At 45.0% G+C, this 19,795-nt stretch overlaps 1 protein-coding gene across 1 annotated transcript in view; it reads left to right on the top strand.

The window, feature by feature from the left end:
• GABRB1 (gamma-aminobutyric acid type A receptor subunit beta1) overlaps nt 1-19,795 on the top strand; it is a 592,027-nt gene that overhangs the window by 561,441 nt on the left and 10,791 nt on the right. Inside the window, exons 6-8 of the mRNA XM_075567001.1 lie at nt 6,075-6,212; nt 6,292-6,444; nt 6,989-7,239. Of these exons, the coding sequence (XP_075423116.1) occupies nt 6,075-6,212; nt 6,292-6,444; nt 6,989-7,239 (542 nt within the window). The remainder of the gene's footprint in view (nt 1-6,074; nt 6,213-6,291; nt 6,445-6,988; nt 7,240-19,795) is intronic.

Genomic DNA, 19,795 nt, shown 5'->3' with positions numbered 1-19,795 from the left:
CCAATAATAATATTATCATATTGTATTTGGATATTTGACCAATACTAGATATTGTATTAAAGTATAATCTTTAAGGAAAATGTGGAGCTATATTCATATGGATTAAGTGAATTTACATCTAAATGGGTGCACAATGAGGTGATAAGTAAACACAGATTGTTTGTATAAATTTATTGAAGCAACATCGTATTGTTTTCTTTCTATATCAATTGGTGAGCATCCGCATCACCATCCAGAGTTCAAGCGCCAAGGAGGACATTTTCTTTTCGCATAGTTATCAAGAAGGTGTTTGGACAACCCTTCAAGTTTTCTAGGCTGCAGGACACTGGACATTATACTTATTGGTATTGTATTCATTATGTGTATACGCACTACTGTGACAAAGAATACACTAGCGCTAAGGTTGTGTTGTTTCCACACTTGCAGCAAATGGACTAAGTGGCCCAGTGCTTGTGACATGGAATTTGGGGAGTTAAGAAGGGTCTTACATGATACACATATCAAATTATAGCACTAGGTTCATCATTGCTTTCCTTTTGTTAGTATTATAGATTCTTACATGTAACAGACCAAAGCAAAACTGGGCTGGTATTTTCCTTTTGTTTTTATTACTCCACTGTCAGATATGTTCCCCCTTTTATACCTGACAAAGGCTAACCCTGTAACGTTGTGCTCTTTTCTTCCTGTATGACATCGCTCAGCATATCAAATTATTTATTCTTGCTAGCAGTTTTTATCAATTTGCTTATTTTGAGTGCAGCAGGGCCATTAGTTTCTCTACTGTCCGATATACCTCAGATGTGTTGTAAAATAGTGCACCCTATTCTCCAAAACATCAAGTCCATCAAAAACCATTATACCAGAATTCGCCCATCTGAGTAAGACTTCTCTACACTAAAGTTCCTCGTCAAACTATAGACATACAGGAGCAGTTGTTGAGTCTTAATAGACCCTTTAATGTCTACTCGTTAGGCTTTAATTACAGGAATAGGGGAATGCCATGCAGATAACATTTCCAGTCACATCAAACATGCAGATTTGAAGAGACAATACTGTATCTAGTTCTTTCCTGAGCAGAGCTCCGTACAACAGAAAAGTACTGTAGAACATATTTGCAAACTCAAGATAGCAAATAATTCTAGATAAATCACACCTCTCTCTGCATATTTCTCCCCAGTAACCCTTACAATGTAGCTTCCCCTCCCTCTGCCTTGTTTTCTGTGTGGAAATATTAGCAGTAAAAATGTCTGTGAGCTGATTGGTGATCTTAAATTATCAGAGGACGAGAATTGTGATAAATGTTATCGTAAACTGCCGTGAAGGCACCCTGTCTTTATTATCTTCACAATACATTTTTGTATGTTGATAAGCTACAAATGTGGGAATATGAAGTGGGTAGATAAAGGTACCGATGCATTAAAACTCTTCCATGTTTCTCACCTTTCACCTGTTTTTCTGTCTCTTACTGCACCATTGGCTGTCTTTCATTCACTCGTAGTGTCCTGTCTTTCTTGCACACATCTACTCCTCTACCTTTCTGAACTAATTCCCTTTCTCTTGGATATATCTTCCACCCCCCCCCCCCCCACACACACACACCTGCCCCCAGTTCACATTCTCGCACGCTCTGTATAACTTTTGCTAAGACACTGTTGAAATATTTCCATTTTCTCCAAGACAAATAATTGTACTTTTTGTTACCTATTTGTATTCACTGATGGCGATGCACAGCTACTATATGTGCCTACTTTGAAAGTCAGGTAGAAAGTGCACTGTGTGAATAAAAATTCCTGTAACGTAGAGAGCTCACTGAAAGCATAACAAGGTTTGATTCCAGCATCTGTGCAATAGTCGTTAGCAGAGATAAGCATTGCTGAAAATTAAATCACATCTTACTACATCACTTCCACACATAATTGTTGCACTTAATGGCTATTAAATATCTTAATTTAACCAAAATTAGTTTTCTTTAGAGATTGTTCCACCATTTCCAATGTTCAGCTTAATCTACTCATTGGTTTTCTCAGATTACAATGTAGAGATGTGTTTAGAAACGTATTATACTCATGGAGAATTGCTGCTGTAGGGAATTCATTGATTACCTCTGCAAATAACTTAAGAAGGAACTTTTTGTCTTGCAATACTTTTTTGGAAGCTGTCTACACTGAAGATCTTTTCAAGCCTTACTAAATGTCTGACATCAAAATGTTGAAAAAGCACAAGGTATATGTTTAATAACATCTGTTGGCTTCGTACACTTCTATGCACATATAACCATCACAAATATATAGGCCTGCTGTATATTTGCTAAGCACTGTTATGCCATAAGACAGCGGTGCGCAAACTGGGGGGCACGTCACCCAAGGGGGGTGCAAGACTTTTTTGGGGGGCGCGGCTCACTTACCCAGCTTCCGACTCCACTCTTCTCCATGCCAATGAGGCGTCAAATTACGCCGCGGGCCATGTGACGTGACATGACCCCGCAGAATCATTTGTCGCCTGTTGCCATGGAGACGCAGCATCAAATGATGCTGTGGGTCACGTGACGTGCCGTCACATGACCCGAGGCGTCATTTGACGCCGCAGGGGGGTTGCGACACAAGGGGAGAGCAGGCAGGGAGGGGCGCAGCGCAGGAACTTTGTGCACCCCTGCCATAAGATACCAGCCAGTGCTAGAATATACCTTAAATGTGATATAAGGTGTTTTATGGAGTAGTATAACCTAATAATATTTAGGGGGAGATTTACTAAGCAGCGGTTCATACTGCATTGGAAGACAAATTGCATGAAGCCATTCCGCCATATTTACTAAGTTTTTGTATAGAAATTGGACTGAATCTTGTGTAAATACATTAAAATAGCTAGTCCATGTCTATAAGATGCCTTCTGGAAGGCATCTTCCAGTATGTTTGGGTGAAGAAATAGCTCTGCAAGCAATTGATTGACTAAAATGTACATTAACCTAGTAGAATACCAATGGAAATTTGGATCTTTGATTTATATGATAATTATGACTAATCTTAATTGAAATATTGCTGCAAAATATTATAATTGTGTTGTGTTATACTTGTATTTAAATACAATAAACAAGAAAACATTATTGAAGTGAAACCTCTTTGCTGGCACCTACAGGGTGTTCATGGGGAAAAATCCTTGCCTTGTAACTATAAACCGTAACGTGAGTGACGTCACGGTACTAATAAGCTCACGCCGTCACACATTGCCATCGCGCGTTGCCGCCGCCGCGCTCGCGCATGGGCATAAAACACTATGCAGGGCTCGCCGCACATGCGTTGTGGTGGCCGGGTTCGCCGCTTATGCACTGTGGCGGCTTGACTTGGCGCACATACGCTGTGGTGGCTGGGCTTGGCGCACATGGGCAGTGGCGGCCGGGCTCGGCACACATGCGCACCAGCCGCCAGCTTTGCGCACCGCTCATGCGCAGGAGCAGTAACAACCCAGCTTAGGAGACAGAGGCACCAGAGACACACACACAGAGACGCATACACAAACAGACGCACAGACACATACATACAGAGACACACGCAGAGACGCACACGCACACACAGAGACAGTTAGTATAACTATAGACGTGCAAATAGCTAAAATAGAGGTGTGTGTGCCGAGCTCACGCGTTCTAAGTCAAACTTCTTTGCATTTTATCACTGACATTGTATTTTGAATTTTATTTAAAAATATCCCAATCACAAATACAATATATGTGACAAAACAGTGACCTAATACAAAGAAATTTCACTTAAAATGCGCGTGCTCAGCACATACAACGTTTTGTTTTTTATTATATCATATTTATTTCAACTCACATAAATACATACATATATATTATGATATATAAATCCTTATTGACACATATTTACATTATTAGTCATACATCTCCATTGTTATACATTCATTCTGTGTTGTTAATGCAACTTTCTTGCAATGTAGTTCTTCCAGTGCTCCTCCTTCAGACAGGTGGTCTAGAAGACACGTTACGTGGATGGCAGTGTGCCCACTGTACTGTACATTACATTGAAATGAGTTCATGCAGAAAAGACACTTCTCAGAAGTTTAGTAAATAGGGCAGTAACTGGACTGCCATTTTGTATATCATCTAAAAATGTCAAGAGGGTTGCAGAACATAATGACATTTAGAAACTTTAACTTAGCAGCTTTTAAAATATTTGACCCTTATTTAATATGCTGTGAAGCTACCTTCACCATGCTGGAAAAGTCCCTTTCATGTAATCAGACTTGAACTTTTCTCAAACACATGGCAGACATCTTCACAGTATATTAAATAGGGACCTTTGTGTTCAGTGCATAGGTTCTGTGAATACCACGAATACAGTTGCTGTTGTCTAACATTTTTACAAGCACCATTGAGTTAAGAATAGGAACTGGTGGTTGAACAAGATTTAGCAGAGCTGTCTGTACTCATGCTTACATTGGAATATGCAATACTCCATTGAAGGAGTTCCGCTCCAAAGTTGTGAGCTAACAAATCCTTCATTATTCAATCCCAGACTTTTAGTTCATTGGTGGAGGCTGTTATAGTAACCAAAACCACCATTGATAACTGAATCCCTGTACTTTGCTTAATTCGAAAATTAGAGGAAGAAATCAACTACATTCATTTATACTCATCAAACTTGTATGAAATCAAATGTATGCACATTTATATGTTAAGGATTTATTTTTACAAGCAGACGTATGAGTGTTTTAAAGAAACTTGCAAATACTAGTAGGGATGATTCAATCAATAACACCACTATTTTTGTATAAAAATATAAACGCCCATATTTATTAAGTTATGCTGTACCATTCAAGTAAATGAGCTATAAGGTGTCTTCTGGCAGTGGGAGGTGTCTTATGGAATAGCACCGCTTAGTAATTATAGCCCATATTGTTTTAAGAACAAGTATGTGTATTTATTCAAACTACAGCCTCCCCTGGTTTAAACAGAAGAAAGAAATGTATTGTATTTAATCTCATGTAAAACAGGAAGGCAACAGAAGGCATTTATTTGTCAGAGGGCTTGGTTGGGCACAGAATGTCTGTTCTGTTACACCCAGAGGAAAGCATGAAGCAGAAAGGACAGAGGGACTTAGGCTGCCCATCTGTCCCTTCAATGTTACAGATTGACACTAACGGCTGATACTACTGTTTAATTTAACATGGTAGGCCAGAATGTCATCACACATCAATACACATGACAGATGTAACATGTAGAGACAAAAAAAAATAGTCAAGTGTTGCCAGCGCAATATTCTGTAAACATGGCCAGGAAAATGTACTTTCTTGGTGCACATTATTCATAACCAATTCCCTTTTACCATCAGAAACAGCTGAATGTATTTCATCAGTGTTGTTGAGCTCCTTATCTTTTTCCTGAAAATAACAGTCAAATCAAAGTTATTCACACTGTTCGAGATCCAAATTATTCGCAGTGATACCACACTGGGGTTTTAAAAATTGAGTAACATCACACCAGTATGTACATTTTAAACGCAGTATTTATTATTTGTTTTACTAAATGCTTTTCCTGGAAAGATACATTCGGATATCCAAATAAAAATCCTGCAACTTAGTGGCCTGTAGAACTATTCACAAATGTATATCTTCCATTAGTATCTTTTTCACTGTAACAATCCATATTTTGTACTCCCTTAGCCATTGCAAAGGGCATTTTATTATGCAAAAGAGAAACATTTTTGTTCACCTCTACACCATTAAGGTTTCTTATCACTGATCAATAGTAGATTTTAGATTCCATGTGGCCAATTTGGACAGAGCACTTAAATGTTTGTGTAATGCTAACCAAAAGAGCGTATATTTCATAATGGTAGTTCTATGTATTAAGCAATACAGTACTTCCACACAACTATTGCAATTATTTTTAATAGACACAAAAACTACAGTATGTTATTGACGTGTTATTGACTTCATATAAACATATAACCTACTTCAGCTGTATAAAATTCAGAATGAAAGCATTATGGGTTTGTAAGAAACATGAGTAATACAATTTTATGAATTCATTTTGAATTATAATGTGTGTCTTTTTATTCTAGATGGATATACAACAGATGACATTGAGTTTTATTGGAACGGGGGAGACAAAGCCATTACAGGAGTGGAGAATATTGAGCTGCCTCAGTTTGATATTGTTGAATACAAAATGGTTTCAAAGAAAGTGGTTTTTTCAACAGGTAAACATTCAACTATTGTACACCATCTATTGGAGAGAAGTTTCTGCACAGTTGATTCATAATGTCCTTTTTTTTACAGGTTCTTATCCCCGACTGTCGCTCAGTTTTCGTCTTAAAAGGAACATTGGATACTTCATTTTACAAACATACATGCCTTCCACACTGATTACAATTCTGTCATGGGTATCATTCTGGATAAATTATGATGCATCAGCTGCAAGAGTAGCGTTAGGTAATTTCTCACGTATTTATTACTAAATATTTGACATATCTCCAATATAAGTTGTAGGAAACAGGAGTATTTTATGAAAAAAAATATGTTACTTTTTACTATGTGCTAGCAGTGAACAAGATGAATTAACCTCTAATGCATGAACAAACTCAAAACTTTGTTTAAAGGAGTAATACTTCATACTCCTGTTTTAGATAAGTGACTGATTAGGTAGCTGTGCAGTTGTCACTGATTATATTCAGAGGTCGAAATTACAGCTATCCTGAATTATCATCTTTGTGGATTCAATGTGCAAAAATCCCTCCCTCCCTCCCACACTGAACCAAGTACCCTTAAAAATGATTGTGCTATAAATTATACAATTTGGATTTGCATTAGTAGAGCTGCCTACTCATTCACTTACAATATTTAAAAATAGTGAACTAGGTGGCGATGCTGCTAAATGTGGACAATATTCATATGTTAGGACTTGCGTATTATTTTACTAATACTGTAACTGGATTTACAAAAAACAGAGGTAACTCACTTCTTGCTTATTTTACAGGAATAACCACTGTGCTGACAATGACTACCATTAGCACCCATCTCAGAGAGACCCTACCAAAGATTCCTTATGTGAAGGCAATAGATATCTACCTAATGGGATGTTTTGTATTTGTGTTCCTGGCATTGCTTGAATATGCTTTCGTGAACTACATATTCTTTGGAAAAGGTCCACAGCTGCAGAAGAAAGCTGCAGAAAAGGCAGAGAAAGCAAATAATGAAAAGACCAAAGTTGAGATGAACAAAGTCCAGGTAATATTATTATATCTTAATAATAGAAATGTAGCTGGAAACAGTAAGGTCACAATGAATACAAGCCTCTGACACCATAAGGTATTTACATAATTAGCCATTTTAACTTTATACATTTTTGGCAGTCTGAAAAATAATTAATGCCATAAATGCAAGGATCTTTTTAAGGTTGTTTTTTTTAATCTCTCAACCTCTATGTGTTTAGGTGTTGTTACAGTATATTAATGTTTTAGCACCATGATCGGTACAATTTTGCAGGCAGAAGACTTTCCCAGCAACTAATAAATGTAATGGTGTTTCCCCCACCTGATGGTAGATTCTGCCATTACAGTGTGTGTGGTGCATGCTACCTGTTGGTATGCAGGAGGGCTAAATCATCCGCCAATATATATGGGGAAACAGGACAGGTTTCTGGGGAACATACCCACATGGTTCTCTAGCAGTGCAGTGCCTCCATCAACCGCAGGCTCCAGATGTATGGAGGCAATCTCCTACGATATGTGAACACAGATCAAGCGCAAATACTGCTAAAAAATATACTGTATATGAGAAAACAGCAAGAGGTATACAAAAAATACTGTCCTGTAAAGGGTGCAGCTCCTGAGATGGATACAATCCAAATCCATAGAGACAGTGGGGCAGGTAATCGGGTGCGCACTCACATCCAGGTATATATATATATTGAAAAGACAAAAAAACGCAATAGTGCAACCGAGTATGCAAATGAAGAAATCTTTCCTAGCCAGTATACTAATGGAATCCTACTCACTTTTTATATGAGCAGTTAGAGTCTTGTAGTTTTTAGAGTAACTAACTTGGGTAGCAGATCCCATGAGGAGATATCCCAGATATGGAAGAGAGGACATAATAATAGTGCAGGTTTCTTTATAGACAAAAATTATTAAACAAAATAGTAGCACTTACAAACATAGGTAGGTTTTGGGCATTGGGACCACCCTGGGTAATATAGTGCGAGAAAGTCCAACAATCCCTGTTCCGTAGGAGTAACCATGTGGCGGCTGTCCACTGCTACTCCCTGGGTCCAAGGACTCAATCCAGAATGGGCAATCACTCACAGGTACCAAGGTCCAGCACACCACCTACGTCTGCAAAGCCGCCCATTTTTTCGTCTTTTCAATATATATACAGTACTGTACCTGGATGTGAGTGTGCACACGATCTCCTACATCCCTCTCCTTCCACAGTAAGATCACACACCAGGCAGAGGGTATATGAAACAGGAACGGCTTTATTGGGTCAGCACTCACAGTCACGGCAGTGGCCTGCTCAATACAGACTCTGGATCGGCTACCCAGATGTACGATGGTCCCTGGACATTCACTACGGGTCAAGGGCCCCTGCAGCTGTTCTTGCTCTTCCCTGCCCCTCTAGCAGAGGCAGGGGAAAGGTCCACACTCACTCTCCCCAAGGGGAAGAGGAACAGAGAAGGCCCAATGTTAGGCAACCTGCTGTGTGATCTGCCTTTCTCAAGTGGGGAGAGGCACACCTACTGAATTTGGGTGGCAATTCCCTTAAGTAGAGCCAGGGGGAGAACACAAGGTCTGACCCATGATTAGGCAGCCCAGGCCTGGTTCCACCTCCTTCCCTGTCACTCAAGGGCACTGTAGGGAGTGGGGAAAACCCATAACAAGTACTGGCAGGCCTGCTCTTACCAGGTCTTACAGCCAGGGAGGGCGGACTGGTAGCCAAGAACCTGTCCTGGCTACATAAAATATAATTTTAAAACTTAAGTGTAGCATTAGACGTTCAGTCATAATCGCTGCTTAAAGAGAATGTACTGCACTCTATACTGACCTTCATCAGTCTTCCAAAGTGTCTTTTGGCAGTCCAATGTGCCAGGATTCTATCCAGACACCAATTACACACTACTTTAGGGTAGCTCAATCTCCTGCCCAAAACTATGCTGTTGTGCTGTATTTAGAGACAAATAGAAGCCCCTAGCAATTAGACAGGGGCAATATTATTGGGTGGGCCGGGTCCCTACTGGAGAGTTGAGGGTGTGAATATTAGGAGTCAGGTGTCGGAAAGAGTGCAATGGGGGATTCTGGGTAGGAGGCAGTTTGTGCCATTCACCTCCTGGCAGCCAAAGGAAGCAATGTGACCGCCGCTATGGGTAAAGTTGTTGATGGTTATGTATTTTATATATATTTTTTGGAAATTAAAAGTGGGTAGGAAGCAAAGTTCAATTTAGAGTTACAAATTGTGTAATTATTGTAACGTGTAGGAAAATAAAAAAATTATGGAAAATTCGGAAAGATATTTGAACAATATGTGTGTGTGTGTGTGTATGTGTATATATATATATATATATATATATATATATATATATCTACTATATATTTTTGAAAGCACTGTATGTCTGCGTCCCAAGGTCCAATCGCATAGCACCTTTGGCCTGTCACTCCGGCTCAGGCCATGCCCGCCCCCGCACACCTCTCATTGGCCTGAGGCGGAGTGACGGGACACACACACACACACACACACACACACACACACACACACACACACAGCCCCCCCCCCATCACGTGCGCTGCCCTGCAGCGGCTCCAGACGGGAAGCGCGGCTCTCCTACCCCAGCCGCTCCCTTACCTCCCCGGCGCTACCTCCCCCTAAGGTAAGTCTCAGCGGCTCCCGCCTCAGCTTATGGCGCCAGTAACTCTCCGCACAGCCTCGCGCCTCAGGCCCACACAGGGTGCTTCCTGCCGCCGCCTGCACGAGCCTCACTCAGCCGGACGGCACATCGGGGGACCAAGCAGGCGCCATGGGGGGGGGGGCGAGCCGCGAGTCACAGGGAACGGGGGCAGGGCGAGTCACAGGGAATGGGGGGGCGAGTCACAGGGAATGGGGGGGGAGTCACAGGGAGGGGGGGCTGAGTCACGGGGGGGGGGCACCAGCCAAACCAGCAGGGGGACGGACGCACGGGGGGGGGGACATGCACATACATAAATTATGACAATACATATGCCCACTGCTCTCCACCCCCCCACTCCCCTTTCCCCCCCACTCCCCTTTCCCCCCCCCACTCCCCTTTCCCCCCCCCACTCCCCTCACCCCCCCACTCCCCTCCCCCCCACTCCCCTTCCCCCCCCACTCCCCTTCCCCCCCCACTCCCCTTCCCCCCCACTCCCCTTTCCCCCCCCGCTCCCCTTTTCCCCCCCGCTCCCCTTTCCCCCCCCCGCTCCCCTTTCTCCCCCCCGCTCCCCTTTTCCCCCCCCTCCCCGCCCGCTCCCCTTTTCCCCCCCCTCCCTCCCCCCGCTCCCCTTTCCCCCCCCCTCCCTCCCCCCGCTCCCCTTTCTCCCCCCGCTCCCCTTTCCCCCCCGCTCCCCTTTCTCCCCCCCCCGCTCCCCTTTCTCCCCACCCGCTCCCCTTTCTCCCCCCCGCTCCCCTTTCTCCCCCCCCCGCTCCCCTTTCTCCCCCCTTCGCTCCCCTTTCTCCCCCCCGCTCCTCTTTCTCCCCCCCCCGCTCCCCTTTCTCCCCCCCCGCTCCCCTTTCTCCCCCCCCCGCTCCCCTTTCTCCCCCCCCCGCTCCCCTTTCTCCCCCCCCCGCTCCCCTTTCTCCCCCCCCCGCTCCCCTTTCTCCCCCCCCACTCCCCTTTCTCCCCCCCACTCCCCTTTCTCCCCCCCCGCTCCCCTTTCTCCCCCCCGCTCCTCTTTCTCCCCCCCGCTCCCCTTTCTCCCCCTGCTCCCCTTTCTCCCCCCCGCTCCCCTTTCTCCCCCCCCCCGCTTCCCTTCCCCCCCTCCCCTTTCCCCCCCCCCGCTTCCCTTCCCCCCCCCTCCCCTTTCCCCCCGCTCCCCTTTCCCCCCTTGCTCACCTTTCCCCCCCGCTCCCCTTTCCCTCCCCCCACCCTTTTCCCTCCCCCCCTCCCCTTTCCCTCCCCTTTCCCTCCCCCCTCCTCTTTCCCTCCCCCCTCCTCCCCTTTCCCTCCCCCCTCCTCCCCTTTCCCTGCCCCCTCCTCCCCCCTCCTCCCCTTTCCCTCCCCCCTCCTCCCTTCTCCCCTCCCCCCTCCTCCCTTCTCCCCACCCCCCTCCTCCATTCTCCCCTCCCCCCTCCTCCCTTCTCCCCTCCCCCCTCCTCCCCTTTCCCTCCCCCTCCCCCCTCCCCTTTCCCTCCCCCTCCTCCATTTCCCTCCCCCTCCCCTTTCCCTCCTCCCCTTTCCCTCCTCCCCTTTCCCTCCCCCCTCCTCCCCTTTCCCTCCCCCCTCCTCCCCTTTCCCTCCCCCTCCTCCCCTTTCCCTCCCCCCTCCTCCCCTTTCCCTCCCCCCTCCTCCCCTTTCCCTCCTCCCCTTTCCCTCCCCCCTCCTCCCCTTTCCCTCCCCCCTCCTCCCCTCCCACCCCATTTCCCCCTTCCCACCCCCTTCCCCCTTCCCACACCCTTCTCCCCTTCCGCACACTCAGAGAAAGCTCCAGAAACAGGATTCTCTTGCTGATTAAATTTACTTATTAAAAAGTGAGAAAAGCAGTAGAATAATTTAGAAATACTACAAAGCTCTTATCCAAGCAAGGTTGGAGCGATAAAGGTATCTGCGCAAACGCTCCACAGCACTCTTAATACAGACTGCATAGAAAGGAACGAAAACTTGTCAGCTGTGTTGCCAGAATAATGCAGCCTGCCTTTTCCAGTCAATATGGAGAATGCAATGACAAAGAGAGAATTATGAATATTTGAAGCAATGTGTCATTTTACCCCAGTCAAATGTTAGGAAGTGTTTGCCGCAAAGATGCTACAAAAAAATGAAGACAGCTACTTGTGTGATTCAATCCAGATACAAGTCCTAGGTCACATCCAAGCAAGCTGTGTGTTGCCATAAGCGCACCTGCAATGCCATCTCAGTGCTACAATCGGCTTTCCACAATATTCAGGAAAGGAGAACTGAATTACAACTGAGAAGCACAATACAAATCCAGTTATGCTCCCATGCCCACATGGCCCAATTCAGGTTCCTCACAATGAAAATACAGTTGGCGCTATAAAGATTCAGTCTTTGGCTAGAATGAGGCAGAACTGTTTCAGTGATCACACCCCTAAAAATACAACACTAGTTGTCTACTCATCTTTGCAAGGGGAAAAGGCACACAATGACAGATTTGCAGCTACAAAAAAGAGAGGCCACGGGTAATGGTTAGGTGCTAAAACTACAACCGAACTGATGATGTACTGGAATCTTTGGATCCTGAACCAAACACAAATTACCTCTCTATTGATGTGGGAATAATGCTTGTTACGGATGGGCCCATGATGAAAGAGAAAGCTGTAGACCATGGTTGCCTGGTACTGAAGGCACTCCAAAACAGTGCTACTATAGCAAAGATACCTCGCCAGACATCGATTAGGATTTCCCCACACATTGAAGAATCGGTCAACGTAAAAGAGGTAATACGTCAAGACAAAAAGTCTGCCGACTACCAAACTGAAATGCCATGGGGGTTCATTCAGAATGGATAAAAACTCTGCCCAGGTTGAACCACCCAGATCATGGATACTGAACGCGATGCAGGTGGTCACCCTAAACTCAGGGGGGGGGAATCTCCTGACACATGAGAAAACTCGTGACCAAGCGGTCAAAAGAAGAAAGACTGTCTTTGGGAAAAGTCCTTCTTGAGCGACTGAAGAGTGCCACTTTCAGGCATCTTCTTGAAGAGACATTGGTAACCTAGAGAAAGGGCTCAATCCCAGCATGACTGAGGGTTCTCTTTCTCCATCCATTCTCATTCGAGCCGAAGATATTTCTCGAATGAGAGCAGAACGATGGGCTTCTGCCGTGGCTGGCCTGAGCTACCCACAAACAGGGGAGGTATGTAACAGGGACTTAACCCTGTTTAAATGAGGCTTCAATATAAGCCAGTAGTAGTCTGAGGAATCCAGCAGGGAGCTGGTTAATTGCAGCTAGATAATTAACCAGTCTCCACCTGGCTAATCAGACAGCTAGAAAATCCTCCTGCTGGGAACTGGCAGAGAGACTCTTGCGCACACTGAAGAACTGTGTGCTGCCAGCAAGACACCAGGACCAGACTTCCAGGGTCCAGTGAACCCGGGAACCCACCCGAGGCTTGCCCCTCAACGGACACCAACCCAGACCCAGAGACTGACATGAAGGGCCCCTTGCTTTCAGATATTGCTTTTGGACTTTGAGGTCTTAGGTTGGAAAGAGGCTTATCCTCCCAGCCCTGCAGATAGGGACTGGGAATGTAAGTTAGCCCTTACAAAGGGATAGGCTGTTTATTTCTTTGTGTATATTCCCTTAAACTGGGTCATTTAAAGTTACGGCCTGAATAAAAGCCATTGTTTAATTTCCCCAAATACCTCTGTACATGTCTCTTACAAGGCCACATATATAATGGAGGGAGAGGTTATTGTGTTTGAAGTTACCTGTGTGACAAATTACCATTTATTGTTGTGAAAGACTATTCAAAAACAAAATAGACTTTTATTTGAAAAATCTCTGGAGCTCTCCCAGAATTTCTACTTTTACAAGCCCCTACCCTGCAGTACCTGTGTTACAGTGAAAACATCACCTCAGAGATACAACTTAAGAAAAGGTTGCCTGGTACACTGAGTGTGAACCGTTGGCTGGGAGAAAGGGGGCTACCGTATTTTCCGGCGTATAAGACGACTTTTTAACCCTGGAAAATCTTCTCAAAAGTCGGGGGTCGTCTTATACGCCGGGTATCGTCTTATACGCCGGCAAAGTGCAAAGTGCGGGCAGACGCGGCTTCCTTGTTTATTTTTTCCGGCGTGCCACGCTTCAGCCGGGCGCCGATCGCGTGCGCCAGGCCAGCGGTGCGCAAACTGGGGGCGCAGCCTGTGCGGCAAAACCTGGGGGCAGAGCAGTGGCAGGCAGAAGCTCCGTGCTGCTGCTGTTTCCCTGTGCTTGCAGAGGAGGTGGGGCGTCCCTCTACACACAGACACAAGCCCTCCTCTTCCTGTCTTTACTCCTCCAGTGTTCAGCAGCGTGGGGAGTGGAGCATACAGTACAGTAGTACTTCCACGTGTGTGTGTGTGTGTGTGTGTATGTGTGTGTGTGAATATAGTGATGTGTGTGTATATAGTGATGTGTGTGTGTGTACAGTGATGTGTGTGTGTGTGTGTGTGTGTGTGTGTGTGTGTGTGTGTGTGTGTGTGTGTGTGTGTGTGTGTGTGTGTGTGTGTGTGTGTGTGTGTGTGTGTGTGTGTGTGTGTGTGTATAGTGATGTGTGTGTGTATAGTGATGTGTGTGTGTATAGTGATGTGTGTATAATGATGTGTGTGTGTGTATAGTGATGTGTGTGTGTGTGTGTGCGTGTGCGTGTGTGTGTGCGTGTGCGTGTGCGTGTGCGTGTGCGTGTGCGTGTGTATCCCAAACTCTATATTTTAACTGGAAAAGTTGGGGGTCGTCTTATATGCCCAGTCGTCTTATACGCCGGAAAATACGGTACATATAAAAGCCAAACATGTTATTGTGACCACTGGAAACTATACTGATCAATTGTATAACATAACAAAGTACCGAATTGTATTATATGTCCTTTATTTATATTGCGCCAAAAGTGTACTCAGCGATTTACAAAGAATACATTACGGGAAATTATAATAATACAATAAGCGCAGCAAAATCAGACAATAGGAAAGGAAATCCCTGCCCCGAAGAGTTTACAATGTAAGTGGTATGATGGGAGACTTACAGAGACAGCAGGTGAGGGAAAAAGTGCTGTAGATGGCAGTGCTTGGCCACAATGGGTGGTAGGAGTGACTGTGTGTGTGGGACAATAGCCATGAGGGCAGGCTATTTGGATGCTTGATTTTTTGGGTGAGTTTTAAGGTTAGTCAGTATTAAATCAGAAGGTTAAAACCATTTACAGGGGAAGCGATGGCAGGGAGGGTTAAAGAAGTTGTAGGAAGAGAGGTGTATAAATAATGGTGCAGTGGTGAGTGGGGAAGTTGGAGAGAACAGAGACGTTCACAAAGGAGTGAGGAAACAGTAAACAGAAAAAGCAATAGGGAGGGCATAGTGAGATGCAGGAGTAGAGACTTCCCAGTTATTGGAGGATAGAAAGAGTACAAATGATCACAGCATTTAGCAAGTCAAGTTCTCACAGTTGCAAAGTTGTTGTTGTTGTGCAGAGTCCAGGCAGAGTCCAGATCTTCCTCTAATCTTCACCTCCAATTTCAACTCCACAATTAACTCTACAGACACTCTAAATGTGACACGTTAGATGTTACACAGCCATATGGCTCACAGCCAAGATAGACTGTCTTAAATACTCTGATCACATGCATTTGACTAACAATTAAGGGAGGGGTTTGCCTAATCAACTCACAGAAACATACCAAATAGTTGTCAATTAGATTTTAAGTTCTCTTTCAATTGATAGAAGAAATAAGGTCACAGAAACATACCTGTTTGAAGAAATGAATCAGAATGTTAGCCCAGATATTTAGAATGCATCCATGATTAAAGATATAGAAAGAAAACATCCAGAGAGGATAACTGCAAAATTATCTCTGCAGACACTGTCAATGTGACACTTTGATGTTACACTCTGCAAAACACATCACCCTATAAAGACAATTTAAACAATAAGCAGCAGTGAATTGCTTTATTAAGTAACACCTTAGTGTGATATTTTTATACGTATAGAGGATGAGGTTTTGCTTCCAGGCAATTCACTTAGGAGTTAAGTTACTATTAAGAAGGCTTAGAGCCTGAATTAATTTGGTTGTCTTAATGAAATCACACAGGTATATTCACATTTTATACTTTCAAACTTTTAGAAGGAGGAGGATGTGTGCAGGATTTACTTTTTGCTTTGTCACCATTGATCAATCAGAAATATCATTAAAGTATTTTAAAGAATGAATACAATCAGCTACCAGAGACCTGGAAAAGATTAAATAAGTTAAAGCTGGGACTTCCATGTGGCATGCCTTCACGATGACCTCTTCATATCAAAGCTTTCTGCCTATCTATTCTTACTCACTTACTTATTATTAACAATCTTGTTTCAGTAATCTACATTGCTGGTTCAATTGACTGGGGAGTGTAGGTCAACTGAAGAGTTTTCAGCTAGGGTCTGTAGTGCGGAAGACTGACTTTCACCCAGTATTTTATTGATCTATACATAGTGTGTGGCCTACCACATGGTTCTATTTCCTCCCTGACTGTCATATCTCACTACAAAACCAAGCAGCTATACTGTACATACCCATTGAATAACCCATCACTCACAATGCAAGTGTTTCAGGGTTGGAACTTTGTCTAATCATGGTCTGTTGTTGAGGAATGCACTTTGGACGACAATAATTTAGGGGGGTGGTTCTATGAACAAATTGAATCTTATCCAGCAAGCTGCTAGAAAGGTACGACGGCATTTCATGCACTCATCACACACAGCTTTAACCTGTTTGAGGTGAATTTTTTTAATGTAAAAGAAATTATTCAGACTAACATTAGATTATATTTTCAGTCGTCTAACTGTATAGCTGACTGCTAAAATGAATAAATAAATGTATACCAAACTAATATCCATGCCTTGCGTTGGAGGATTTAGGGAGCTAATCCAGTCATAACTGAATTGCCATAGTGCAAGGATCCGTCATTCGCACCCTCTACCTGCCTAGACCTGCGACCGGGTCTCCTGCCTCTTCTACCTCCTGCAGCGCATCTCGCGGATCGGCAAAATGCCAGCGTTCCTTTTAGGGGCGCACGCGGTCCGCATTCGGCACTAAATGCCATTCCCACTGGTCCCGCCTCCAGGCTTTGCTCGTGCAGTGATGTCATCGCCACGCAGAGCACAACCGCTATGCGCGGCATCCGCGCACACGCGCAGAAGCTTCCTCGCTCCTCTGTCTAAAGGATACACCTGTGCTGTCTCCCTCAGCAAACTACAGCCAGGCATACTCCTGAGTATGCTCCCAGCTCATTGGACTGTTCTGCCCTATATGCTCAGCCTGCCCTCTGGCACATTGGCTGAGCATAACCTTGTTTACAGAGTCGACCAGGCTAAACCTAATGCGGCTGCCCCCGCATTTTAAAAATAGCGCGGGCAGCGTGCGGCAGTCTTCGGCCGAGAACTGGCCGGTTTTCCCGCGCCTCGGGCGCTTTCAATAGTAAGCGCCATTAACGCTTATTTATTCAAGCGGCCGCCACGCTGGAAAATCCGTTTTTAAACAGAGGCAAGACCCGCGGCGCTCCCAGCCAGCTCCCGGCGAACTTTAGATTAAAAGCTGCTGCAGCAGTATGTGCGCTGTGTTCACTGCAGTCCTGCCTCTTGTCTGAGCCTTACCTGTCTTGTCCTGTGTTGCCTGACCGCGTTTGTTTTTGGATTCCGCACTTCTCAGCTCCTGACCCAGCTTACAACGATGATCCGTACCTCTCCGCTCCTGACCCAGCTAACCAACGATGATCTGTACCTCTCCGCTCCTGCCCCGGCATACCCACGACGATCCGCACCTTTCCAATCTCGACCTTGGCTAAAGTACCTGCAGCGATCTGTACCTCTCCAATCCAGACCTTGGCAAGAATTACTGACCATCATGACCTCTCCTACCCCGACCAGGGTACTTTGACCTATCTACACTCCAGACACGCCCTCGCGCCTATGGGTTGGCGTTTATCAAATCCCCACCTCTGCCTCGCGGTCACACCTTGTTTGTGGTGAGCGCATCGTTACAGTATGCGCAGCCCAACAAACATGGACCCCGCTGAGGTGGGGCGAGTCATGAGTACGCACGCCAGCATGTTTTCAAAGATAGAGAAATATTTAGAGCAGAACGACCGACGCATGGACCTATTACAAGAGAATCTCCTGTCTCTCACGGTCTGGCGCAAGCCCCTTGTTGCAGGGTACATGCAACTACACACGCGGGGTTTTCTTGATAAGGCTTATTTATTTAGCCTTAAATTATACAGCACACAAAACAAAAATAGCTTTTTTTCAGCAGACAAAACAAAATTCCTTGTCTTCAGGATGGCAAACAAAATAGCTTCGCTTCAGCATAGTAAACACAACAGTCCATAAAACATGTACTTTGCAAAACAGACCAAGCTGTTCTTTCTCCAGAGTTTCAGGGGATTTCCCTGCTTCAGACAGCATACAAAAAGACAGACCTTCTATCAGTAATCTCCTCTCTCCTGAACAGCTAGGCAGCATGTGTCTACAGCCTGGGGTTTTTAACACACCTTGATTAGGCAGCTGAGATCCAACTAATTGTCCTGAGGTTCCCAGCTGAGGTTAACCTAGTCACTGATGCACTGCAGACTAAACATAGGTCTGCCAGGCATATAGCTGGTGGCTTTTATTTACCCTGTCACATTTCTCCCCTGTTAGTGTGTGGCTGTGGCTACGCACGGCTGAAGGCGACCATCCACCCCTTCTCTAGAAAAGAAGTCAGCATTTGCGTTCTCTTTTCCCGGCCTGTGCTGAATCTCAAATGAGAAGGGTTGGAGGGCCATATACCTAGCATTGGAATCCTTCATACTATTTAACCACTTCAGTGGAGCATGGTCCGTCACCAAAGTAAAATGGACTCCTGCCAGGTAATGACTCAAAGCCTCGATTGCCCACTTTACTGCGAGGCACTCCTTCTCAATCACTGAGTAGTTTTTTTCCCTCGGGAACAATTTCCTACTCAGGAAAAGGATAGGGTGTTCAACTCCCTCAAACTGTTGTGACAACACTGCCCCTAGCCCTATCTCTGATGCATCTGTTTGCACTACAAAAGGGCTGTTGAAGTCCGGGCTTCTAAGGACGGGACCCTCTTATAGACACCTTTTTATGTCCTCTAAGGCTCTCTGACAATCCCTTGACCATACCACTTGTGTAGGGGCACACTTTTTTGTGAGGTCCGTTAAAGTGGCTGCCACCTCCGAATAGTTGTGGATGAACCACCGGTAGTACCCTGCTAAACCCAGCAGAGAACGTACCTGCATTTTTGTTTGGGGTCGGAGCTTCGTCCAGGGCAATGACCTTGTCGGCTAGTGGCCTTACTAGTGGCCTTACTTTTCCACCTCCCACTGCATAACCTAAGTACTTGGTTTCCGCCTTACCTCAGGCACATTTCTTAGGGTTGGCTGTGAGCCCTGCCTCTCTTAGAGATTTGAGGACCACTTTCAGCCTATTTAGATGGGCCCACCAGTGTTTACTATAAATGACAATGTCATCTAGGTAGGCTGCGGCATAAGTCCTATGGGGTCTCAGTACCTTATCCGTGAGTCTCTGAAATGTGGCTGGGGCTCCAAGCAGTCCAAATGGCATTGTCACAAACTGGTATAAACCCATGGGAGTGGCAAAGGCTGTTTTGCACTTGGACTTTTCCTCTAAGGGTATTTGCCAGTATCCTTTTGTCAAGTCCAGCGTGGATACATATTCCGCGTTACCAAGGGCGTCAATTAATTTGTCCACCCTTGGCATCGGATATGCGTCAAACTTGGATACCGCATTGACCTTTCGGAGGTCCACACAAAATCATACCTTCCCACCGGGTTTAGAGACCATAACTAGTGGACTACACCACTCACTGCATGATTCCTCAATCACTCCTAAGTGTAACATTTCTTGTA

The sequence above is a fragment of the Ascaphus truei genome, chromosome 1 (genome assembly GCF_040206685.1).
Source record: "Ascaphus truei isolate aAscTru1 chromosome 1, aAscTru1.hap1, whole genome shotgun sequence".
Classification (NCBI taxonomy): Eukaryota; Metazoa; Chordata; class Amphibia; order Anura; family Ascaphidae; genus Ascaphus; species Ascaphus truei.
The sequence above is the reverse complement of the archived record's forward strand: the minus strand, read 5'-3'. Positions and strand labels throughout refer to the sequence as shown.